Consider the following 26585-nt stretch of genomic DNA (forward strand, 5'->3'; position numbering starts at 1 on the left):
AATGGGGTCTCTGATTGGCTGGCTGTTGGTGTACCCATTCTTCTTGGGCGTTCACCTGCGGGTGCTGCCCTGCTTTTATTTGATCCGGTTAGGATGTATTTTATTTCTTTTTTAAGAAGCTCATATCTGTTATGATTTCTATATTGGGAAATATTGCTTCTCTGGAATTTGATACTAGAGATTTTGTGGTCGCTTGGGCACTCCCGCCAAGTCGCATGTTAAGGTGTTAGTACATTGTTATGTCTTAGATCCTTTTTTTGAGTCCTTGTGGGTCTCAAATTTTCTCTGGCCTTGTTCAGTTTGGAGTGCTCTATGTAGCAGGCTGGTCCTGATTGGGCGCTATTTCTGTTTCTTACAGTCTATATCATCCATGTGGTGCCGGGGTTACCGGCTGACCTGGCTGGGTGGTGAGTTGCTCTCTCGGATGAGAAGTTTATTATTCTTGGTGTCTCTTCAGATCGAATAATCTTTGCTTTTTGCTAAGAGTTTTCGTGAAGTAAACCTTCTATGAGTTCCATACAAAAAATTTTTTGAGGCTCTGCCCATGCAGAGCTTAAACATGGTAGAGGAAGCCTTCGTTCCCAAACATCAGGCTGGTTCTCGTTCTGCCTTTGGGTGTGGCATCAGGAAATTGTACTCAGTCCTCACTGTCCTGTTCCTTGTGGGCAGGGGTCCAGAACGGATTCTACTAGGGATCAATCTGCGCGATTTCCCTCTTCTTCTGTTTTGAGGTTCTCCTCTTGGAATCGGTTTTCCTTGATGACGGTCTCTCTTCCTTTGGGTTGAGGTTGATGGGCCTTTTTGACCCCTTCCTTGGGGTTGGCTTCGAGTCATCTGTTTCTGGAGGTTAAAGCCTTTTGGTTATTCTACTTTCAGGATCCCGTCTGCTCTCATATTTTTGGGTGATTTACAGATTTGATTGCCCTCCTTTTTTCTGTGTCGTCCCTGCTTATGCGTTTGTGGGGTTTCTCCCGCCATGGGCTAAGATACATGTTCCTTCTTCAATCCTTGAGTTGTAGGCGTGTCAGGGAAGTGGATCCTGTGGATATTTGGGACTTTTGTTAGCTTCTCTTCCCAGTTTCTAAGGGAGATGTGGTGTAGTGGTTAGCTCCACCGTGCCTGAAGCAGGAGGTTGTGGGCTTGAACCCAGGTAAAGCTCTGTTTTCTCATCCGTCTTGTAATTGTGGTGACAGCTAGCATGCCTAAACAGAGTTTTCTGTTTTCTCATACGTTACTTAGTCTTTGGACTTAGTGGGATGTGTCTCTAGAGCCTTAAGGCCTTCCAGAGTGGCTGTGTGGCTTCACCATTGCCTATCACCCTTATGTTGGGAGTTATGGGTGTCCTGAGCTCTTGGTGTATGGGACATTTAGTGAAAGTTCAGTGTCCAAGGTGTCTTGGAGGTGACTGTGACTGCATCGCCTGTGGTGCAAAGTCTACTCCGGATGGGGTAACCTAGTGGTTCCTCAGGGGTCATTAAATATTTAAGACGGCTCTGAGTTTTCAGGTACTCGGGTTTGTTTGTCCTATCTTTGACTGGAATTTTGGGGGTCTGTATCCAGATCCCTTAGGACTGATTGTGGACAGCCCAGTTTCCCAGTTCCGGGACGTCTTCTGTTCCTACGGGCATATTTTTTCTCTCTTGCAGGGATATTTAGACTTCTTACTGGGCCGGCCTTAGTGGCGGAGGGTTTTTCTTTCAGTAATGTCCTTTTGAGCTCGTCTACGGCTTTACACTTCAGCCCAGCTGTAGTAGCCTGATGGTTAGCTTAGCTGTCTGAGTGGAAGGTTTGCAGTTTGAAACCAACTGCAGCCATTTGCACATTGATTGTGTGCTAGCAAGCTGTTAAGTTCTTACATCGCTTTCCCTTCCTTTGGGGGTGAATTTGAGACTCCTTAGTATCCGCCTGGTGCTTGAAGGAACTTTTTATTCCTCTGTTTAGTGGGGTTGTTCCCCCTGCCTTGCGTGCGGGATGTCAGTGTGAAGGGATGGATTTCTTGTGCCATGCTTTTCCTGTAGTTCTGGTAGAGGGTCTCCTTTTGGGAGTGCCCTTCATCTTCAGGAAGGGGGCTGTGTCTGGGTTTTGGAACCCAAGCTCTTTGGGGGGGCTGGATCCCTCCCTTTTTCCTTCCTGTAGGTCCTGATGATTCGGGGTACTTTTAATCCCTGTCTTTCGGACATTATCAGTCACTTTGGTGCTGGGTCCGTTGCCGGAGCGAGAGTCAGGGATCGGTCTGATCTGTTGATCTTAGCCGCGTATCATAGTTATTGTTAACAACCTTAAGGAGCTCTGTGTAGGGGAGCATTTTATTCTCTCCTCCCTTTAAGTGCTCAGGACATTTCTTGGTCCTTTGTTTAAAGTAGAGGGGGCTTTACAAGTCCTCCCTTTGCTTTGCTGGGTCGACAGGGTGTTTTCATAGGTGCCCTGTTTAATCCTGGTTCACTCTCTTGGAGTTCCTTTTCTTTGTCCTAGTCCCTTTGGGTTTTAAAGGTCCTTTCGGACTCTTTAAGTGAGTGTCTTTCTTCCCCGCTGGGGGAATGTGGGTGTTTCCCCTTTCTTTTGATCGGGGGTGAGTTTAATTTTGCGGGCTGTATCAAAACAAACTTTATTAACAATTTCAACATAGAAGTTGACTAGGATACTATTATAGCACTCTTCCCTCAATTGGAGAGTCCATGCATGTACAAGTATGAAAAATTAAAAAAATTAACTTTATTATGACCTTTAAAATGAGCTACAATCAATTTAAAAACAGTTGCAGCAAGATAGCCTAAGCTTGATATGCGATATATAGTACAAATGGTACCATAATGTTGGGTCACATATGTTAGTACATTTCATGAGTTCAACAACTGTATATTGGTATATCTCTGCACTTAATTTTATTAAATGGCTAACAGATTGTTAGATATTCTAATAGTGTTGATTGAGTATAGCGTGTGCATATGTGTGTTGGTGGTTCACCGGGATTAGGGTAGATTACCGTCATAGTAAGTAACAACGTAGTGATTCACAATATAAAGAGATTGTCAGTTACTTATATGGTATGCCAGTTTTAAATAACCCCTCTATGAGTGAGGTAATATTCCTCCACATTACCGATTGCAACGGGTTAAATTAGACACTGTCCAGTCATATAGATCAAGAAATACTAGTTCATGAAACCATCTACTGAGTGTGGGGGTTATGCTTGACATATAGAATAGCCTATAGTGATATTTACCATAGTGGCTGAATCCTTAAAGGACGTGACAGCTGTTTCTAACGATGAATATCTGGCCTCAAATTGCCTAGAGAGATGATATACTTAGTGCTAATCATACTTGATTATACTTGTTTATATAAGAAATAGTTTCCACTCTTAGACTTGTGGCCATACATTTATTGACTGCCAGTTATTATATTCTAAACGTAGCCATGTCAGTGTGATCTAAGTGCTAGATTGCACGTTATCATAGTGATATCACACAGGCGTCTATTGAGCAATAGTTGCTATTCACAGTTTTGGGTTTTAGGCTGTGGTGCCCTCAGAAGGGGCCGCCTTTCGTACCCGCCCGTTTTGCATTCAGTGTCCTCTATCCCAAAAGTAATGAATGCAGCTGTGGACTCTTCCCGTTTGAGAAGAAAAACTTAAATTATGCTTACCTGATAATTTTCTTTTCTTCTGACAGGAAAAGTCCACAGCTCCCTGCCCTGCGGCGTATTTTTTGTTCTTCTGGCACTTTTTTCACCCTGATATTTCCCCTACTGTTCCTTGATCCCTCAGCAGAATGACTGGGGAATGAGGGAAGTGGGGGAGGTATTTAAGCCTTTGGCTGGGGTGTCTTTGCCTCCTCCTGGTGGCCAGGTCCTGAATTCCCAAAAGTAATGAATGCAGCTGTGGACTCTTCCCATCAGAAGAAAAGAAAATTATCAGGTAAGCATAATTTAAGTTTTTTTCTGTAGTGTAGCTGCCCCCCCTCAATACCCTCCCCCCTCCCCCTCTCAGATCCCTTTCCCAACATTTATTCCTCCCCTACCACTCCCTCCTTCCCTCTCCCTCCCGCTTTTAAAGTTGTGTAGCGCACGCACACACCACCCTCACGCACTCCCAACATCTGCCGCACACTGATGGATCAGGAACAGGAACTGCTCCAGCGATAGGCCGCTTACCCGCCTCCCTCATATCCCTCCCACCAACGATCGACACCATCGCTGGCCGATTCAGAAAGGGACACAAAGTGGCCCTCTCTGCATTGGTGTGCTTAAAAAGGGTATTGCATAATGCCTCAATATTGAGGCATCGATGCAATACCCTGAAAGCGGCTGGAAGCGATCAGGATCACTTCCAGCATTTGAAACCCCAGAGGACATACCAGGCACGTCCTTGGGCCTTAACAACTACTTTTTCTAGGACGTGCCAGGCACATCCTTGGTCATTAAGGGGTTAATAAAAGCCTAAAGAAACCACTGCTGTCCTGTATTGATTAGATAACTAACCATTTGAGATATATTGTAGGAAGAAGGTACATAAATGTAGTATATAGAGACAACTGAACTTCGAGCTGTGGATGGGTGAGATAGAAAGAAAAATCAATTTGATTTTTTTCCCCCTGATTCAACCCCACAGATACAGAAAACATCCAATGATGGGCCAAGTAAAGCCAGTGCACCACAGCAAAATATTTACACAGCTCTTCTAAGTTCTTCAAAATACAAAAATGACTCTAAGGAACAACAGGCCAGGGAGGATGCAATAGCAAAATAGATTGGGCGCACTGGATTACCAGTCAGAACTATTGAAGATGAGGACTTTGTTAACATGATGGAGACCATAGATAGGAGACTGAGTGTTCCAAAGAAAACTAAAATAAACAATCTGATTGACAAACATTATGAAGATGAAAAACAAAAATTCAAAAGAGACTGGCTGCTGCCCTCCGTGCGCGCCCCTGACTATCACGCCCACGATCCCGCCCCCCCGACACCATATAGCCCATCGATGGCCGCCCACCCGCCTCCCACGTAAGCTCCCACCCACCAACGATACCGGCCATCGATGTCCGGTGCAGAGAGGGCCACAGAGTGGTTCTCTCTGCATCGGATGGCCAAGGGGTGTTATTGCAGGATGCCTCGATATCGAGACATCACTGCAATAACCGGAAAGCGGCTGGAAGCGAGCAGGATCGCTTCCAGCCGCTTTAAACCCCTAATGTCGTACAGGGTACGTCGCTGGTCTTTAAAGACCAGGATGTGTGCGACGTACCCTGTACGACATGCGTCGTTAAGGGGTTAAACAATGCCAAAAACATATTTTAATTCTTCTAATTATCAATTGTTTATGTTCCCTGTTTAAATACTATATTTTTATTAGCACGTAAGAAATGCTTTTGTCTCTCTCTAGTATAAATAAATCCACTTTTTAGGGGCCATAGAGTGATCTGTAGCCTTGCAAAGTTGGTGGGTCAATCATTATGGACTGGTGTAACCTGACCATGCATTACCCAAAACTATACGCTATATCCCAAATATAACTTTGACTGCTGCATATCAGGCCCTAACAGGCTCCAGCTGAGGTGATAATATAAGATACTGCAAAACAAAGCAAGTCTTACTCACAAATTGACAGTGGCAGTAGCGAGTCTGCATTGGCTCCTGCAATTAAGGCAAGTGGTGGGAAGTATATGGCTATTGAAAAAACAAAAAGGCAGCAAAAATATGTTAACGTATTCAGAATTAATTCAAACACGGTTGGTATGTTAATTTATTGCAAGACAAGTATTGTAGTCACAAGGTAATTGCTGATATATACTATGCATATTCATAAAAAATTACTGATTTCCCTAAAAAGAGAAATATGTTTTCCACAAGTATTTGTGCCAGATGGTTAGTTTCTACCTTCTTGCGTGAGTCTTTTGGTGTCTCAGTAGATCTCTCTTGTATGTGAAGCTTTTACCACAGTCTGAGCAAGTGAAGAGTTTCTCGCCTGTGTGACTCTTCTCATGAGCTGCGAGATTACTCTTTAGTCTGAAACATTTCCCACACTCTGTACAAGTGAAAGGCTTCTCATCTATGTGAATCTTTTGGTGTTTCACTAGATCAGACTTTTGTGTAAAACGTTTCCCACACTCTGTACATGCAAATGGCCTCTCTCCGGTGTGTAACCGCTCATGGTATAAGAGACTACATTCTTGCGTGAAACATTTCCCACACTCTCTACAAGTGAACGGCCTCTCCCCTGTGTGAATCCTTTGGTGTTTTAAGAGCTCAGACTTGTATGTAAAGCTTTTTCCACATTCTGCACACAGTAAGGATTTTATATCTGTGTGAACATTTTGGTGCTTCTGGAGATACACCTTGTGTGCAAAGCTTTTCCCGCACTCTGTGCACGTGAATGGCTTCTCTCCTGTGTGAATTTTATTATGTCTTAGGAGTTTAGATTTCTCAACAAAACTTTTACCACATTCTGTACAAGCAAATGGTCTCTCCCCTGAGTGAATCCTTTCATGCTGTGTGAGATTACCCTTTGTTCTGAAACATTTCCCACACTCCGCACATGTGTATACTTTCCTTTCTGTCTGAATCCTTTGGTGTGTTAGGGGACCCGATTGGCCTTCAAAGCTTTTTCCACATTCTGTACAAGCGAATAGTCTGTCCCCTGTGTGACTCACATGTTGTGAAATTTCATTTTGTGCAAAACAGTTTGAACACTCTGTAAATGCAAACGGTTTATCTTCTGATGGAGTCTTTTGGTGACATAAAAGAAGATCTTTTTCTATCAGGCCTTTGTTACTCTCCGCATAAGCCATATTTGCTGCACATTCTGCTAGTTCACCATGCTCTTGCAATGTCTGCTGGGATATATCTAACATTTGGCAATAGTTGTCAGGACTGTGTGAGATCAATCTAGATCTTGCTATCGGCTGCTGTTCATATGCAATATTCGAGATGTTCTCTACAAAGATGAAACAAAAGGGAGAAGATAAATATTATGTCAATTTGTAGTAAAATATGCTATATGTATTTTTGTTTTTATTTAAAAAAATATACAGTGGCTTTATTAACCCCTTAAGTCATACTTTGCCCAGACAGCTGCCAATACCTAAAATGGCAGCATCTAGAGAGGGGGGATAGAGCTTCCTACACTTCAGATTTCTTTTTTTTTTTTTTTTTTAAATCTCTCTAAAATGCATATTGGCATACTCTTTCTGCCAGTATCTAATATGGGGGTGACCAGTAGGGGGTGAGGGAGGGAAAGTTTGTGAAAAAGTTAACTAATTTTTTTTTTTAATATGATCGCATTTGGCAGGGAAAAAAATTGTTTTGATAGGTAAATAAAAAATAAAACACAACAAGTCTCTATTTCTGTTTAAAGTGAATGTAAATTTTGATGCTAAAGTGCCCGGTTTTTAAAAATTCGATTAAAAACAGGGGCACATTAATTCATCAAAATTTACATTTCACTTGTGTTGTAAAAAAAAAACTTACCTTTTAATCTTGACATCAGCTCCAGCTTCCTCCGCCCGTCGCAAAGTCTCTTCCTGGGTCTAAAATGAGGAATCAGGCTTCCTCCAATCACGGCGTTGAATCAGAAACTGATTCCCCCGGGGGGGAAGCCGTGATTGGAGGATGACCTATCCATCATTTTTGACATCAGAAATGGCTTGCGAAGACCAAAGGAAGCTGGAGCTGCTGTCAAGATTAAAAGGTAAGTATTTCTTCACAACAAGTGAAATGTAAATTATGATGAATTAAAGTGCCCCTGTTTTTAATCAAATTTTTAAAAACCGGGCACTTTAGCATTAAAATTTACATTCACTTTAAATGTAGTTATAGCAAAATTGCTAAAAATTCTCTGGTCTTTTAGGCGTTTTTCTCTGAAATTACCAGTCCTTCAGGGGTTAAAGGGGCATGATTCAGCCAGAGCTTACAATATATATATATATATATATATATATATATATAATTTTTTTTATGGCCGTTATCAAATCTACCCGTTTCTTTTGGTATCATTTGCTGAAAATCCTTTCAATGACAACATACTAAGGTAGATTCAGAAATGTGCATGTGTCAATCATTATAAACACAAATGTTTCACTGTGTGGTCTGCGCTCCTCCCGCAATTCAGTGAAGTGAACGGAGCCCGGCACAATGGAGAGTGGGCGGGGGACACACCCCTGTATACATCTATCCAATCAGATAGGCAGCCTCTTCTTGCGTGACAGCCACACACGCCAAAAACAAACAGAATGCAGAAGTAGAGAAGGCGCTCAGGTAGAAAAGGATATGATGCTGAAAGTGCTATAGAAAGCACTATACTCAAAAAGAGCAAATAATGTCGAGTTCCAGGCAGCAGAGTATAAAAGAAGAACTTTATTCCATATGTTAAAAAGGACAAAACCAGGATGTCCTGTACAGAGCCAGCAGTGACTCTAACAATCAGGCAAGTGAGCTGATCCCCATGCAGACATGTTTCGTGCACCAGGTGCACTTGATCACTGCTTACCTGGGGATCAGCTCAAACGCCTCTTAAAAGGCTGAGCTAGATCATGACATCACAATACTGTTATACCTGATTGGTTACCTATTTCCACAAGTAGAGCAAACAAATGTCACAACATTTAAAACATTTTGTAAGACATATATATTAGCTGAGAAAATGCCCTCATACATTAACATGTGAATATTTTCCAAAAAAAACTATAAGAAACAAAATAAATTCTATGAAATGTCTAAAAAATTCCACATTTAAAGTACTATTTTTAAACAGGACATATATATAGCGTGAAGAAACATTGTAGTGACACACAGCTTCCATATAATGCATATACAAACAATATATGAGTACCTCCTTCAAAAGACAGACCACTTTCTGATATATATATTAACATTCAGTGGCAATACCATTAGCAGAAAAAAGGCCTAAATTGATATTTTAAACTCAAGTAAAAACATCCAGATCACGTCTGACGTTTAATCCATCTGGTTCACTAGTCTGTAATTTAAACATCCAAAAAATCTCCTTTTTATTTAGCAATGCTTCCCTATTGCCACCTCTCTTCCATGTTGTGATGTGGTCAATTGCCTGTATCTTTAGAGAAGAGACATCTGAATTGTGTTTTGTTTTGAAATGTCTTGATACTGGTGTATCACTATCTTCGTCCTCAATAGATCTAAGATGTTGCAAGAACCTATCTTTTAAGGAACGTTTAGTTTTCCCTGTATATTGAATTTTGCAGAGATCACAAGTCAGAAGATAGACGACATGTGTTGTTGCACAATTAATAAAAAATCTAATGTCATATTCAGTATGGGTTACGTTAGAAACAAATTTATCCCCCTCACATATGAAACCACATGTTTTGCAAACGGGACGTCTACATTTGAAGCATCCCTTTTTCTGTTTTAACCAACATTTGCTCTTTTTAGGTTTCACATCTGAGGGTGACAAATGGTTGCCCAAAGTTTTTGCTCTCCTAGGGATGAATTCACACCCTGAGTCCAGAATTTCTTTGATAATTGGATCAGAATACAAAATTGGAAGAGATTCTTCAATTATATTACATATTTTAGTGTATTCTGCACTATATGTGGTAATGAACTTGATCTTACTCAAATCATCCTTATTGTCTCTGTGTTTTTTTGATTTATATTGAAGTAACTGTTCTCTGGGAATTTGATCCACATCTTCTTTTGCTGTTATAAGGATACTATCACGATACCCTCTCTGTTTAAATCTAGCTGTGGCCTCACTAGCCTGACGCTGATATTCACTTTCATTGGAACAATTCCTTTTGATGCGGATATATTCCCCTTTCGGTATACCCCTCAAAACATGTCGTGGGTGACAAGATTCAAACTGTAGCAGGGTGTTTCCCGCCGTTTCCTTCCTGTACATTTTAGTCTGTATAGGGGTTCCGATTTCCCCACCCTGGACTGTGAGGTCGAGAAAGTTCACACTGTGTTGACTGTGTGTTCCCGTGAATTCAATACCTTGCTGGTTACAATTGAGATATTGACAGAAATAATCTGCCCTTGTGGCATCACAGTCCAGGATGAAGAACAGATCATCAATATAACGATAATATTGAATTATTTCTCCTTTGAATGGGTTGCTATCTCCAAAGACGTGGGACAGTTACAATTACAACAAACTTTGTTTACATATCCTTTAAGAATCATTGATGCTTTCTGTTATAGTTTCTTAAAAACAATCAGTATTTTGTGTGAGGTTGATATAATTCTTTAAGAGAGGAAGATTTAGGTTTCAAATCTTCCTATTTGATACCTGTGTCAGTGTTCTTACCTAAAGGGATTTAACTACACTATATATAACTTAGCAGAAATTACATTTCTGGGTTCTTGCTTGTATACCTTTTAAAAATATATCAAATAATCAAATCAAAACAAAACTTTGTTTATATATTTTTTTCAAGAACCATTAATGTTTCCTGCTACATCTATATAGATTTTTGAGAACTTCATAAAAGTACATTCAGTAGTGTTTTTATAACAATATACAGACATTGATTGAGGTGTAGATAGGAATAAAAACTTATATTTCAGGCAAAATGGAAGAAGCATATGTATTAAGTGAATTTAAGGATGATGTTAATGAGAACTTTAATGAAATCATACACACATTAGACAGCTTGTTCTTTGATATGGATGCACTTAGACGTAAGGACATTAAATTAGATCTTGATATTAAATCATTTTTATTATACAAACAAGATAACCGCATTCCCAGAGGCTTGCGTATTAGGAAATTTCCCTCATTTATAGTAACAGATTTGGATTTCATAGAAAAGTGGAACTCAATTCTGGACACTTGTTCCTTTGCACTAATAGATTTACTGTTAGTGCATAAAAGGAAACAAAGAACTACACTTATGACAGAGATTAGGGATACCCAGACCCTACTAAAAAAACATCAGCATGATCCTGATTTTAAGAAATATGACAGACAATTTGAAATCAAAATGAACACATTTAAAAGGGAATTATGGCAATTCAAGTCAAGAAAGATGACTAGGGATAAAAGAGACTATGATTCTAACCAGGTCTATAGATGGACTCAGGAGGACAATTCTAAAAAAGGGTATAAAAGAAATTTAAAAAATAAAAACAAACAAAGTAACTGGAAAGGGAATAAGAAGGGCAAAAGTGTAACATTTTCAGACACCGAGTATGAGTGTGACTCATCAGATGGTGATTACCCTGATGTAGGTGAAACTGCAGTAGTCTTTCAAGAGAATGATGCAGTATATTACAGTGAAAATCCTACTTCACAGTCAAAAAACGGGCAGGCTCTGGCCACGCAAGAAGTGAGAAAAAAACACACAGAGGTAGTCGGGGTGGTTGCAGAAGAAATAAAGGAGGTACAGAAGAACAAAAAAACAATCAAAACAAGATCACAAAGGGGAGCGAAGAAATATGCCTAAGGGATAAGAATGTGGTCAATTTATCTTCTGTACCCTTGACTTCTGCACAGGTTGATCTGCTCTCGAAAGGTTTAAATTTTGTGCCTTCTCATCACTTTAACATCTTTGAGACAATCCTAGATATTAATAGGTTTGCAAGAAAAATAACTTTGAAAAAACATTTTTTAAAAAAGGATGAGGAGGCACAAAATGAACCTGATATTAGCATAGAAAGAGCAGAAGAAACCAATGATGTTGCATTAATGTCTAATCTAAACTTTTCAGAATTGAACACACTGAGGGATCTAGACCAATTGCTAAATGAGGGTGAAGTAGATAAGAGTGAGTGCCTTCAAGAAAGCAATGTCTCAACAAAACACATCAAGAATAAAAGTACCTTTTATCCATTCAAGACACGTTCTAAGGTAATTGATGTTTTTCAAAAGACAGTGGAATTTAAGTTACGTAACTTAGAGAAATCAGTGACAGACAAAAATAAAAATAAAAAGCAAACTAATTTGACATACAAAGAAAAAATGGCTCTGAAAGAACTGTCTGAAAATGATAATATCATAATCAGACAGTCAGACAAGGGAGGTAATGTAGTCGTTCTTAACAGAACTGACTACATTACAGAGGCTAAAAGACAGCTTAACCAGAGGGATGTATACACAAAACTCAAGGAAAATCCGACCAGTAAATTTCAAAAAGAGATTGTGGATATCATTAGTTATGCACGTAAAAACAACATTATCACACAATCTACTGAGGAAAAATTGATAGTGTCACATCCAGTGACACCAATTTTTCATCAGTTGCCCAAGCTTCATAAGGATCCCCTGTCCCCGCCTGGAAGACCTATTATAGCGGGGATAGGGTCTCTAAATGAGGCTCTCTCAGAACTTGTTGATACATTTTTGCAGCCGTTGGTATGCCAACTGCCTAGCTATATTCAAGATACGACATCTTTTATAAATAAAATCTCTAAAGTTAAATGGGAAACCAACTATAGACTTATGGTTGTGGATGTTACTTCATTGTATACATCTATTGAGCATAACAAAGGCCTTCAAGCTATAGAATTTTTTATCAACACTATGTGTGACTTTGAAGAGGCCACCAAGATATTTCTGATAAGAGCAATAGAATATCTGTTGTCGCATAACTATTTCATGTTTCAGACAGAGTACTACCTCCAAAGACGTGGGACAGCGATGGGGGCAAAATTTGCCCCATCCTATGCCAACCTCTTTATGGGGTGGTGGGAACTGTCCCACGTCTTTGGAGATAGCAACCCATTCAAAGGAGAAATAATTCAATATTATCGTTAGATTGATGATCTGTTCTTCATCCTGGACTGTGATGCCACAAGGGCAGATTATTTCTGTCAATATCTCAATTGTAACCAGCAAGGTATTGAATTCACGGGAACACACAGTCAACACAGTGTGAACTTTCTCGACCTCACAGTCCAGGGTGGGGAAATCGGAACCCCTATACAGACTAAAATGTACAGGAAGGAAACGGCGGGAAACACCCTGCTACAGTTTGAATCTTGTCACCCACGACATGTTTTGAGGGGTATACCGAAAGGGGAATATATCCGCATCAAAAGGAATTGTTCCAATGAAAGTGAATATCAGCGTCAGGCTAGTGAGGCCACAGCTAGATTTAAACAGAGAGGGTATCGTGATAGTATCCTTATAACAGCAAAAGAAGATGTGGATCAAATTCCCAGAGAACAGTTACTTCAATATAAATCAAAAAAAAAAAAAACACAGAGACAATAAGGATGATTTGAGTAAGATCAAGTTCATTACCACATATAGTGCAGAATACACTAAAATATGTAATATAATTGAAGAATCTCTTCCAATTTTGTATTCTGATCCAATTATCAAAGAAATTCTGGACTCAGGGTGTGAATTCATCCCTAGGAGAGCAAAAACTTTGGGCAACCATTTGTCACCCTCAGATGTGAAACCTAAAAAGAGCAAATGTTGGTTAAAACAGAAAAAGGGATGCTTCAAATGTAGACGTCCCGTTTGCAAAACATGTGGTTTCATATGTGAGGGGGATAAATTTGTTTCTAACGTAACCCATACTGAATATGACATTAGATTTTTTATTAATTGTGCAACAACACATGTCGTCTATCTTCTGACTTGTGATCTCTGCAAAATTCAATATACAGGGAAAACTAAACGTTCCTTAAAAGATAGGTTCTTGCAACATCTTAGATCTATTGAGGACGAAGATAGTGATACACCAGTATCAAGACATTTCAAAACAAAACACAATTCAGATGTCTCTTCTCTAAAGATACAGGCAATTGACCACATCACAACATGGAAGAGAGGTGGCAATAGGGAAGCATTGCTAAATAAAAAGGAGATTTTTTGGATGTTTAAATTACAGACTAGTGAACCAGATGGATTAAACGTCAGACGTGATCTGGATGTTTTTACTTGAGTTTAAAATATCAATTTAGGCCTTTTTTCTGCTAATGGTATTGCCACTGAATGTTAATATATATATCAGAAAGTGGTCTGTCTTTTGAAGGAGGTACTCATATATTGTTTGTATATGCATTATATGGAAGCTGTGTGTCACTACAATGTTTCTTCACGCTATATATATGTCCTGTTTAAAAATAGTACTTTAAATGTGGAATTTTTTAGACATTTCATAGAATTTATTTTGTTTCTTATAGTTTTTTTTGGAAAATATTCACATGTTAATGTATGAGGGCATTTTCTCAGCTAATATATATGTCTTACAAAATGTTTTAAATGTTGTGACATTTGTTTGCTCTACTTGTGGAAATAGGTAACCAATCAGGTATAACAGTATTGTGATGTCATGATCTAGCTCAGCCTTTTAAGAGGCGTTTGAGCTGATCCCCAGGTAAGCAGTGATCAAGTGCACCTGGTGCACGAAACATGTCTGCATGGGGATCAGCTCACTTGCCTGATTGTTAGAGTCACTGCTGGCTCTGTACAGGACATCCTGGTTTTGTCCTTTTTAACATATGGAATAAAGTTCTTCTTTTATACTCTGCTGCCTGGAACTCGACATTATTTGCTCTTTTTGAGTATAGTGCTTTCTATAGCACTTTCAGCATCATATCCTTTTCTACCTGAGCGCCTTCTCTACTTCTGCATTCTGTGTCAATCATTATATGTACAACATTGTAACAAACATTGTTGCAAACACAGCTACCATATAGTGCTCAAGACACATACATGCTTCCAAGCTTACCACACAGTATGCTTTCATAGAAAGGAGATCAAGATAAGAAGGTAAAATTGATCATAAGAGTAGGGGTGAGGAGGATTAATGATAGAAAGGAGCAACAGGGAGTCAGGAGAGAGCAGTGAATAGAGGTTTGGGGGTGAGTAGCTGACATCAGCTGAGATCACAGGGAGTCAGGAGACAGAAGTGAATAGAGGTCTGGGGGTGAGTAATTGACATCAGCTGAGTTCACAGAGAGTCAAGAAAGAGCAGTGAATAGAGGTCTGGGGGTGAGTAACTGACATTAGCTAAGATCACAGGAAGTTAGGAGAGAGCAGCTAAATAGGGGTCTGGGGGTGAGTAACTGACATCAGTTAAGATCACAGGGAGTCAGAAGAGAGCAGTGAATAGAGGTCTGGGGGTGAGTTACTGATATCAGCTGAGATCACAGGAAGTCAGGAGAGAGCAGTGATTAGAGGTCTGGGGGTGAGTAACTGACATTAGCTGAGTTCACAGGGAGTTAGGAGAGAGCAGCTAAATAGGGGTCTGGGGGTGAGTAACTGACATCAGTTAAGATCACAGGGAGTCAGAAGAGAGCAGTGAATAGAGGTCTGGGGGTGAGTTACTGACATTAGCTGAGTTCACAGAGAGTCAGTAGAAAGCAAAGAAGAGAGGTCTGGGGTGAGTAACTGACATCAGCTAAGATCACAGGGAGTCAGGAGAGAGCAGCTAAATAGGGGTTTGGGGGTGAGTAACTGAGATCACAGGGAGTCAGGAGAGAGCAGCTAAATAGGGGTTTGGGGGTGAGTAACTGACATCAGCTGAGTTCACAAAGAGTCAAGAGAGAGCAGTAAATAGAGGTCTGGGGGTGAGTAACTGACATTAGCCAAGATCACAGAAAGTCAGGGAGAGCAGCGGAATAAAGGTCTGGGGGTGAGTAACTGACATCAGCTGAGATCACAGAGAGTCAGGAGAGAGCAGTGAATAGAGGTCTGGGGGTGAGAAACTGATATTAGCTAAGATCACAGTAAGTCAGGAGAGAGCAGCGGAATAGAGGTCTGGGTGAGTAACTGACATCAGCTGAGATCACAGGGACCAGTGAATAGAGGTCTAGGGTGAGATACTGACATCAGCTGAGATCAAAAGGAGTGAGGAGAGAGCAGTGAATAGAGGTCTGGGGGTAAGTAACTGAGATCAGCTGAGATCAAAGGGAGTGAGGAGAGAGCAGCGAATAGAGGTCTGGGGGTAAGTAACTGACATCAGCTGAGATCACAGGGAGTGAGGAGAGAGAATTGAATAGATGTCTGGAGGTGAGTAACTAACATCAGCTGATATTACAGGGAGTCAGGAGAGAGCAATGAGATCACAGGGAGTCAGAAGAGAGCAATGAGATCACAGGGAGTCAGAAGAGAGCAATGAGATCACAGGGAGTCAGAAGAGAGCAATGAGATCACAGGGAGTCAGAAGAGAGCAATGAGATCACAGGGAGTCAGAAGAGAGCAATGAGATCACAGGGAGTCAGAAGAGAGCAATGAGATCACAGGGAGTCAGAAGAGAGCAATGAGATCACAGGGAGTCAGAAGAGAGCAGCAAATTAGAGGTCTGGGGGTGAGTAACTGCTCTAGAGGAATGAGCAGTTATGCACTTAGGGGGAGTCTTCTCTGCAACCAGGTATTCCTTATGAATTAAGATAACTGCTATAGCTTTATAATCCTTGCAAGGTTCAGAAAACTGGATGAGTAAGGTAAAAACTTTAGTTGTGTCAATTTTAAAGACGTTACTCCTCAGCATTCTTAGGAGCTGGACATGAAGAAGGAACCACAATTTCTAGGATGATAGTATCTATAGAACCCATTTTAGGAATAAGTAATGGCTAGTTCAAAGAATGTGTCTTGATGAAAAAAAACAATAATAAAAAAAATCAGGAAAGGAGGTTTAAAAGCGAAAACTGAAAGCTCACAAATTCTTTTGGCTCTAAGAATCACCACGAGAAAAAGAACCTTCCAGGATAATAGATGAAGATCTAAACCAAGTATCGATACCCAATTTATTATGTGATTATAAGAGTATTGATGGTGAAGCCCATGTACACAGGCCATTTTCTTTATTGCAGCAGTCCTACCCACGCTCCAGCCGGGCCACACCCGTCACGTCACGCCTACTTATGTCCGGCCATGCTCCCCGCTGCATGCGCAACTGACGACGGATGCGTTACAAATGCGTTTATAGTGTAAATATTTCAAGTACAAATAGTAAATAAATCGGTGGTCTTCAACTTCGTTACACATGGGGGCCACGGATCAATAATATAGAAACCTTAAAGGGACAGTAAACACTGTGTAATTACAATGCGTTTCTCTTGTGTTGCTATAAAGTAACACATCAGCCAAATCTTAATGTTTTTAAAAATAAATTTAATTAAACTTTTTTTTACTGCAGTTATTTATCAATAGCCAAACTTTACCCACCATTTGCCTAATTTGGAGGAGCGACTTGAGCTTTAGTCCACAGACAACAAAGCTTGCTAAGAAAATAAAGTACATTGTTTTGCAGTTATCATCAGGTAAAGCCAGGGACTTGTATGTAGCAGGGTTAGCCTTGAGACGTCAGCAGGGTGCAGTTTAAGTTCTGAGAATTAGAAATTGCTCAACTTTCAGAGCTAAATTACAAGAAAGGGGGGGGGGAGGATAAATGATGACAATATATTGCAAAGTTGTTTTATTATACATAAACATTTTATAATTTTATATATCTCAAAGTATTTTCAAGGTATTTTCTACCCCTTTAAGAGCCACATATAAATGTATGTGTATTGAAGATCTAATATTTTTCCTAAAACTATCCAGAGACACAGATTCAGGTTTAGAGAAGCTTGCAGGAGATTTTTTTTTTGAGTTGTGGTTACCTTTGTTTGAGCCTTTTCCATAAATCCACAAAGCACATTTTTAATTCCACTTTTCCCCGGGACACAAAAACTAATTTAGAGGGTCACATGTGGGCCAAGGGCCGCCAGTTGGCCATCCCTGGAACATGAAATTAGCAGCTGCTAATCAATTCTACAACATATGAGAAATGTGCAGACGATGCCATAAGTAGACTTTCTAAACAAGGCTACCCTAATAATATTCTGTGGCAAGCAAAATAACAAGTAAATCTAGTACCCAGGACAGATTTACTTCAATACAAATAACGTAACAAAAATCCCCTGTATTCTTCACATCATATAGTAAGGAATATAATCAAATTTGTACCTCAATTAAGCAACACCTTCCAATTCTACAAAATGATTAAACTTTGAGTGAAATAATTAAAAGGGACATAAAACAATTTATTGTTTACAACAAATTTATACAGCAGTGCCTCACCATTAACCCTTTCTTTTTAGTTTCTGAATTGTAAAGCTCTAACTCCCCCCACACATTTCCTTCTATGGCTGTATCTATATCTATTGTTGTTTTGGTAGAAAGCAAAAGTGCATAGGGATTATCTGCTGGAGCATGCCTAGAAGCTGTGAACTCAGTTGAAATACAATGCCTGTGTCTAAACACTGATAAGGGGATAGAGCACAGTGTTCTGACAGCATGGCTATTTAAAGGGACAGTATACACCAATTTTCTTATAACTGCATGTAATAGACACTACTATAAATAATAATGTGCACAGATACGGATATAAATATCCAGTATAAAACCGTTTAAAAACTTACTTAGAAGCTCCCAGTTTAGCACTGTTTAAAAGGTTACTGGAACACCCAGTGTTCTTTGCATATGAAAAGACTCTTTACACAAACAAAAGCAAGCTGGAGTAGGTATACGTTGGTATTCTCCTAAAACCTTGGGGCTTGGTTAGGAGTCTGAAAATGAGAGCAATGTTATTTAAAAATAAGCAAAACTATGCATTTAAAAAAACAAAACAAAAAAAAAAAAAACTTTATGGGATATATAAATGGATCATCTACAAAACATTTATGCAAAGAAAAAACGAGTGTATAATATTCCTTTAAGTATTTTTGCAAATTATTTTAAAATACTTGCCAACAATTTTTAAACAATTTTTTTATGCAAACTATTTTTACTTAAAGTGAAAGTTAATCCTAGCGTTTCACAAACTCTAGGATTGACTATTGAAACAAATAAAGGGGACTTTCAGTCATTCATGAAGTATAAGATACTTCATGTAGAAATCTCCTTTATTTGTCTCAGCCCACGGCTAAAAAAAATGTTTGCTAAGAGGTGACGTTTTCACCTCTTAGCCAATAGCAGTGCGATAAATCCTGATTGGCGCCCGTGGGAGCCGAATTTACCGCACTGCTATTGGCTAAGAGATAAAAACGTCACCTCTTAGGAATTTTTTTTTTGCCGTGGCATTTGTTAGCAGCTCAAATCGCTGATCGGTTGAAAGAAATAATATACTTCATGAATAAAAGCCCCCTTTATTTGTTTCAATAGTCAATCCTAGCGTTTGTGATACGCTAGGATTAACTTTCACTTTAACTAGCCCTTTTAGAATATGAACAGATCTCAACATGTTTTATGGAACTTTAAGGGGGGTTGTAAATTTGTATCTAGGAAGGCGAAAACAATAAGAAATATTTTGTCCCCATCCATGCTTCCCAAGATTCAACTGTCCACTTGGTTAACACAAAGAAAAGTTTTTTTCAAACATTGTGCCTCTACGTGTAAAACTTGTACTTACACATTACAGGGTGATACATTTAAGTCACAAGCTCTTGATAAAGAGTTTGCCATCTGATATTTTATACACTGCAACACCTCACATGTGGTATATCTATTAACTTGTATGGGATGTAATACACAGTACACAGGACGCACAAAGAGGGCTCTTAGAGACAGATTTTTGGAGCATATTAGGGCCATTAAGGACCCTGGTTCCAAAACCCCAATTGCAAAACATTTCAGAGAATTTCATCATTCTAACAGTTCCCTATTGTGAGTGCAGGGTATAGACTTTATTCCTAGATACCCCAGGGGTGGAAATAGAGAAGCCAAATTGCATGAAAGAGAAGTTTTTTGGATATTCCACCTAAAAACTAGGGTAACTTTTTTGGTTTAAACTCTAAAATGGATGTCCATTTATTTATATAAAAAATTTAAAAATGAAGACTTAAGAGTTGTTAAATGAATTTCCATAGCTATTAACATTGTATATATTCATTTTGAATTATATGAACATAATGACTCATACTGCATTCCTTTAATGATTAAATGTTTTGATATTCACAGCAGTTTAACGTACATGTGTAGCAAGGGTTATAAGGCGTTAACATTACGTACAATAAAATATGCACGGATTGGTTAATTGCACCTATAAATTAAGGCTATCTATCCCCCTAGCAAATTATCAGTGAACAAGTGCCCTAGCGGCATGAAACGCGTCTGATGCTGCAGGGGTTCTAGATTCCCCTTCTCCCTTTTTTTTTTTTTTTTTTTTTTGATTTTCAATGGGCTTTATTAAAAGAAAAAGAAAAGATAATAGTTTACAGCAAATCTTAAATTCAGCAATTCTAACAAAAAGTAGATACATATATAAATATACTGCAAATTGCTTCATAGGTAAATAAATCAAGTCCCTTTTCCTGTGAAAAGCAGGACATATGAGTTGTATTTGCTGGATGTTCTTTCCATACCCCAGTTGTAGAGACCTCTTTTGGATCTCTCAAAATAAGGAAGTCAAAGTTGATAATATAGGGGAAGCTGACTGATTGTTAGAAAATTGCAGTCTGTATATATATTTCTAAGATAAAGTCAAACTTGATATAAATGAATAACACAAAAAGAAAAAACATACAAAAAGAAAAATACTACAAACAACCAGAACTTGATTAAGTGACATGAAGTAAGGCCACATCTTTAACATAACAGACAACTACATATTTCGACCTTCAGATATACTAATATTTGCTGCCCCATCTTTTGCATCCTATGTAAGTGGTAACTTTAACCTAAAGATAGCTGAAGCTGAGCTCCCCTGAATGGGTATGGTGGCTCCTCTTGATAAATTAGCAGCCATGTCAGTTAGCTTTATACTTATATTTGTCCCACACTACCTCGGCCACAGGCAGTGCAAGATGAGAGCAAGCTCTATGTGATGTGTAGTTTGTAACTATAAGTGGATAAAGGAATACCACCGACATGTGTGTGTGTGTGTGTGTAAAGTGTTTAGGGCAATTCAAAGATTAAAAGGCTTGTTGTGCAGCATTACTAGGAAAACAAAGCTCAGTATAAGGCTCTAGCCCAAACAATACCTTAATAAACATGGTTTTCATATCATGAACTATATGGGGCGGTTGCAAGACAATCTATTGCCTATAAACTAGGCATGTCAAACACAATGAGCATGCCCAAATTCATGGGGTCCAAGAGGGCAGCGCACCCACTGTTGCAGAGTTCAACTGCCGAGCAGAGATTAGGCATAATAAACTATACTTAGTGGCGTGTCTGACACCCCTGAGAGCCATGATGTGTCGAATGGTATAGGGGAAATGTACCAAGTCTCTGTGGGACCTCGCAAGGTAAGCAGCGGACTGGTCACAGTCTTGTTTGTACAGAGCTTTGGAGTCACGGCTCGCAGAGGTCCCCCCCCCAAGGCCCCGAAGCACCTGACCAGACCCGGCCCTCGACAAGGGCGAAGCAAGTGATTTTGCTATATCAGGGGGTCCCCTCGGGGGTGGCATCTCTAGAGTACGTACCAGCTCATCTTCATCGTTGGTCAGATCGTGGTTTGTTTTTATGGCGGAGGTCACGGGAGTGAATTGCACGGATGCTAAGCCAGGGGTGGAGGCACGCCTGTTTTGCCTTAGAAAGTCCGGCGGTGAGTGAGATGGCTTCTTTGTGATACTTTCTTCCCCAGCGGTCTCCGCCGCTTCGCAGTCTCCATGTTGCATTGCCGACTTGTGAGAGTGCGCATCTAGAGGATCTATCTGCAAGCAGCCCAGTGTCAGCTGTGTGGTTAGTTGCGCAGCCCTCCCGGGCCCAAAGGGAAGGCCGCACTCCGGGGTCTTTAGTTGTAGTAACACTGGATGTTTCGGTAATGTCGGTGGGATTTTCTGCATTAGGTGAAACAGTTCCTGCTCCGATGGAGCCTTATCTATCAGCTTCTGGAACAGCAACTCTAGTTTAAGCAGTGTGCGATCTGTCGATGCTAGGGTTGTGCCATTCCTCGTGTCTACTGCAGTGGACGCCATTTTTACACCTTTCCCTTCCTTTCTTTGTCTTGCTATCTGACGTATATAGATGGCCGATTCAGCCGGGGCAATCAAGGAAATGTTGAGAAGGCTGCAGTATAAAATGATGGGTTTAACTTAGGTTTGTTTCTGGTGAAACACCCCGGACAGCCGGGGGGGAAGCGCTGCCTGCGTGATCGCCGCTAGTACAGGCCACAATTGTCCGTTTCCACCTCTGGGATCATTCGTACAGCTGAGAGTTATTGAAACGGTCTGTATAGTGCTTAGGAGCACTAATTAACTTGAATTTTTGTTGAAAGCTGTATTTGTGAGTTAATATTGAGCGGCTTATAACCCACTCACCCAGAGCTCCAGAAAATGCGGCTGGTTAGAGCCGCTGCTTGGACACGCCCCCCCCTTCTCCCTTGTTTTAATGGGCTTTTTGTTTTCTATGCTAATCATATTATATGTATGAAGTAAATATATACACCTGTAGATAACGATCCGCTTAGTAATATAAGGTTAATGCTCAGCTTACATCCTTGCTTTTCAACAAAGGAGAACATGAAAACAAAGTAAATGTTAAAATAGAAGTAAATGGGAAAGTTATTTAAAATTGAATGCTCTATCTGAATCATGAAATAAAAGCTTTGGGTATTATGTCCCTTTAAATAAATAATATATATACGCGCTACATCAATATAAAGGTCTCTGTGTTACTGTAAGTTACTGTGTTACTGCACCAGACCTATCTCCTTCCTTGCTAACCTGTGTCACTAACTGTCTTTCTCACATCTCTTCCTGGATGTCCTCTCAGTACCTTAAAGCAACAGTCTAGGCCAAAATAAACTTTAATGATTCAGATAGAGCATGTAATTTTAAACAATTTTCCAATTTACTTTTATCACCAATTTTGTTCTCTTGGTATTCTTAGTTGAAAGCTTAACCTAGGAGGTTCATATGCTAATTTCTTAGACCTTGAAGGCCACCTCTTTTCAGATTGCATTTTAACAGTTTTTCACAACTAGAAGGTGTAAGTTCACGTATTTCATATAGATAACACTGTGCTCGTGCACGTGAAGTTATCTGGGAGCAGGCACTGATTGGCTAGACTGCAAGTCTGTCAAAAGAACTGAAATAAAGGGGCAGTTTGCAGAGGCTTAGATACAAGATAATCACAGAGGTTAAAAGTATATTATTATAACTGTGTTGGTTATGCAAAACTGGGGAATGGGTAATAAAGGGATTATCTATCTTTTAAAACAATAAAAATTCTGGTGTAGACTGTCCCTTTAAGCTAAATCTCTCAAAAACTGAGCTCCTTATTTTCCCTCCTTCTTCTTAAATCTTCAGCCCCCCATCTCTCTATAACTGTTGACATCTCCATCATTACCCCTACCCCACATGCCCGATGTCTTGGGGTCACATTTGACTCAGATCTTTCTTTCACTCCTCACATTCAGTCCTTGGCTAAAGCCTGCCGCTTTCATCTTAAAAACATCTCTAAAATTAGACATTTCCTTACAGAAGACACAACTAAGATTTTAACCCACTCTCTCATCCTTTCCCACCTTGACTACTGCAACTCCGTCCTCTCTGGTCTCCCTAGCTGCCGTATAGCTCCTTTACAATCCATAATGAATGCCTCTGCCAGGCTCATCTTCCTTACACATCGCTCTTCATCTGCTGCACCTCTCTGCCAATCCCTTCACTGGCTTCCTCTTGCCTCCAGGATTAAACACAGCATCCTGACTGTGACATACAAGGCCCTCAATTACACTGCTCCCCCCTATATCTCAGACTTTGTCTCCAGATACTCTCCCTCCCGTCCCCTTTGCTCTGCTCACAATCTCCTACTCTCCTCCTCTCTTGTTACCTCCTCACATTCTCGTTTACAGGACTTCTCCAGACTGGCTCCCATCTTGTGAAACTCTCTGCCTCGCTCCACAAGACTCTCCCCCAGTTTTGAAAGCTTCAAGTGCTCCCTAAAGACTCTACCGTTCAGGGATGCATACAACCTACACTAACCTTTCCTTATACCAGTTACTCTCCTCCATTGCTATCCCCTGAATCCCCTTAGCATGTAAGCCTAAGAGCCCAACTGTTTGCAGATCACCTTTATAAGAGCTGACTGCAACACTGCGACTCTCGACAAGGCCCTCTACCCATTTGATCCCTATAAATGTTACCTTGTATACCGCCTATGTTTATAGCGCTGCGGAATCTGTTGGCGCTCTACAAATAACCGATAATTATAATAATAAAAAAATGTTAGCTGGATATCACTGAGGGTCACCAAATGACCACTAGTATAACAAGACCTTCCTGGAGGTCACCAAATGACCAGGAGCAGGGGTGTAAGTAGACCTCACTGAGGTTCACAAAATGACAAGGAACAAGGGTATAAATAGACCTCCCAGCGGGTCCCCAAATGACCGGGAGGAGTATAAGTAGATCTCCTTGAGGGTCACCAAATGACCAGGAGCAGGGGTGTAACTAGATCTCCCTGAGGGTTACCAAATGACCAGGAGCAGGGGTGTAACTAGATCGCACCTGAGGGTCACCAAATTAACAGGAGTATAACTAGACCTTTCTGGGCCCTAGGGCAAAGGTGAGGTCTTCATTTAAACTGTGGTTGTTTGCAATGAGCAGAAGGAGAGAAGAGGGGCTGCTTTACTGTGAGTCATCCTTCCCCCTTGGATAGTTTGCATCAGAGGATATGCACTTGCACAACCTTCCTGTAAAAATAAGGTGGCAGTGTTTTTCGTCTTGAAAACTCTACCACCATACTGAAAAGGCAAATCTATACACTTTCCTTATACTGTGAGCTCTGTATTGCAAGGGTCACAAAGAGGTTCATGATGCAGGTGAAGCCCAGACCCCACTAGGCCCTCCTGTGGTGATGTCATTACTGACTGTAGGGTCAATGGAGACCTCTGAGAATCCTATAGTTACAGCCATGACCAGGTGCCCGGTCATATGTGTTTTCCATCTGACATATATACTTGACCAATACTGGACCTCCATGATGTCAGACCAAACCAAAACATTAAAGAGAAGGATTCCATCTTTGATCATAGCTGCAAAGAGAAAGACAGGTACTGTTCATAATCTGCCGCAGTGCCCAGCAGAGATCTTCCACTTCTCATCTTGGGCAATTTCTTAGGTAATCTGAGACATCCATTTTGGGGCATAAATCCCTTTACACTATCAAAAAGAGTACAGCAGCACAGGGAATAGAAAGAAGCATCAGATGATATCTCAGAGTGAGAAAACTCACAGATCTCGATGGATCTCTTTGGTGATTTTGTGCTGCAGACATTCTTGGGGCTCTTATCAGGCTGCCAGTACCTCCAGACCACAAAACAGCTCCAATGAAGACTCTGTGGGAGGGCAGGTTCTCCCTAATGAGTCTTTACTGTGGATAGTGGTAGAGATTAGCTGAATAGACAGAAAGGACAAGTCAAACTTTTGTAATAATTCAGACATGAGCTTTTGAAGCTCTTATATAAGCAAGTCCACCACTATAATTGCCATTGCAAAATATTTAGTAAAGCAAAAGATAAGTTTTACAACAACAGCAGTAATCATTTATGGACTACTTACACCAGTTAATTGGAAGACAAAGGGTATTACAGGGCTATTCTGTATGGCCTTTAAAGTTCCAAACTGGTGCAGTGGCTAATATGGGCAAGAAAAGTATTAATTGTTTCAGTGCATTTAGTAGAAACACTTGATGTCAGTGATAGCACTTAATGTCAAACATTTATGCAGATATTTGTCAGATTGTAAACTGCTTTTTCACTGCTATAAGTATTGTGGCCTAACATTACCTTCACCCAGAAGCTCCTTAATCTGGTTCTATTTTAGATCTGGCAGTAGGTAACTGGACCTTGTTATTTTTTTTTTTTTTTTATCAAGACTGCACTTCAGAGGCCTTAATATTTTCCAGAATATCTTGTCACAGGAGCCAGTAAGAAGGTTTACAGAGAACGGTTAACAAGACATTACAACCCAAAAATAAGTTTAGAAAATTCTCACCATCATCTGTCACATGATTTATTGTGGTCACATGATCCTCAGTATCCAGCTCTTCTGGTTCTGAATTCACCTGTAAACTCTCTTGAAAACCTGACAACAAAGGAATGAAAGACTATTTACACCTAACCTACCAAACCCCCATAAGAATAAACCCCCAAATTGCTAAGACCCCCTACTGCAATCAATCCCTATACTGCCAGAACTCCCCACCTGAAGGAGTCCCCTATCTTTCAGATTCTCCACCTCTATAAACTGAGTAGCCTTCAGATTCCACACCTTAATAATTTCCAGATTTACTACCTCAGATTCCCCACCTCAATAAATCCAGAATCCTTTAGATTCCCCTCATCAATAAACCTCCTATCCATTTCCCACTTTAAAAAAAAACAGTATATCCTTCATATTTCCTGCCTCAATACACCCTGTATTTTTTCAGATTTCCTACTTCACGGAACCCTATATCCTTCAGATTTCCTGCCTCAATAAACCAGACTCAAGAAACACCCTATTCTTCAGATTCCTGGCCTCAAGAAACCCCCTATCCTAAACATTCCCAGTCTTAAGAAACCCCCTATCCAAAATGTTTTCCAGTCTCTTGAAACCCCCTATCCAGAATGTTTTCCAGTCTCAAGAAACCCCCTAACCTTCAGATTCCCATTTTAAAGAAACCCCCTATCCTTCAGATTCCCAGTCTCAAGAAACCCCCTATCATTCAGATTCCCAGT

The 26585-nt window shown here is 40.2% G+C and overlaps 1 protein-coding gene and 1 non-coding gene across 4 annotated transcripts in view; one reads left to right on the top strand and one right to left on the bottom strand.

The window, feature by feature from the left end:
* Nucleotides 1-438: 438 nt before the first annotated feature.
* Nucleotides 439-554, top strand: LOC128661881 (U5 spliceosomal RNA). The gene has a single exon (XR_008402658.1). It is a non-coding gene; the product is annotated as a U5 spliceosomal RNA (small nuclear RNA).
* Nucleotides 555-5715: 5161 nt separating this feature from the next.
* LOC128660062 (zinc finger protein 501) overlaps nucleotides 5716-26585 on the bottom strand; it is a 47825-nt gene continuing 26955 nt past the window's right edge. For all 3 annotated transcript variants that reach the window (XM_053713661.1, XM_053713662.1, XM_053713660.1), the window contains 2 exons: nucleotides 25861-25950; nucleotides 5716-6934 (listed from right to left, as the gene is read on the bottom strand). In XM_053713661.1, the coding sequence (XP_053569636.1) occupies nucleotides 5874-6934; nucleotides 25861-25950 (1151 nt within the window). In that variant the 3' untranslated portion in view covers nucleotides 5716-5873. The remainder of the gene's footprint in view (nucleotides 6935-25860; nucleotides 25951-26585) is intronic.

The sequence above is a fragment of the Bombina bombina genome, chromosome 5, assembly GCF_027579735.1.
Source record: "Bombina bombina isolate aBomBom1 chromosome 5, aBomBom1.pri, whole genome shotgun sequence".
NCBI lineage: Eukaryota > Metazoa > Chordata > Amphibia > Anura > Bombinatoridae > Bombina > Bombina bombina.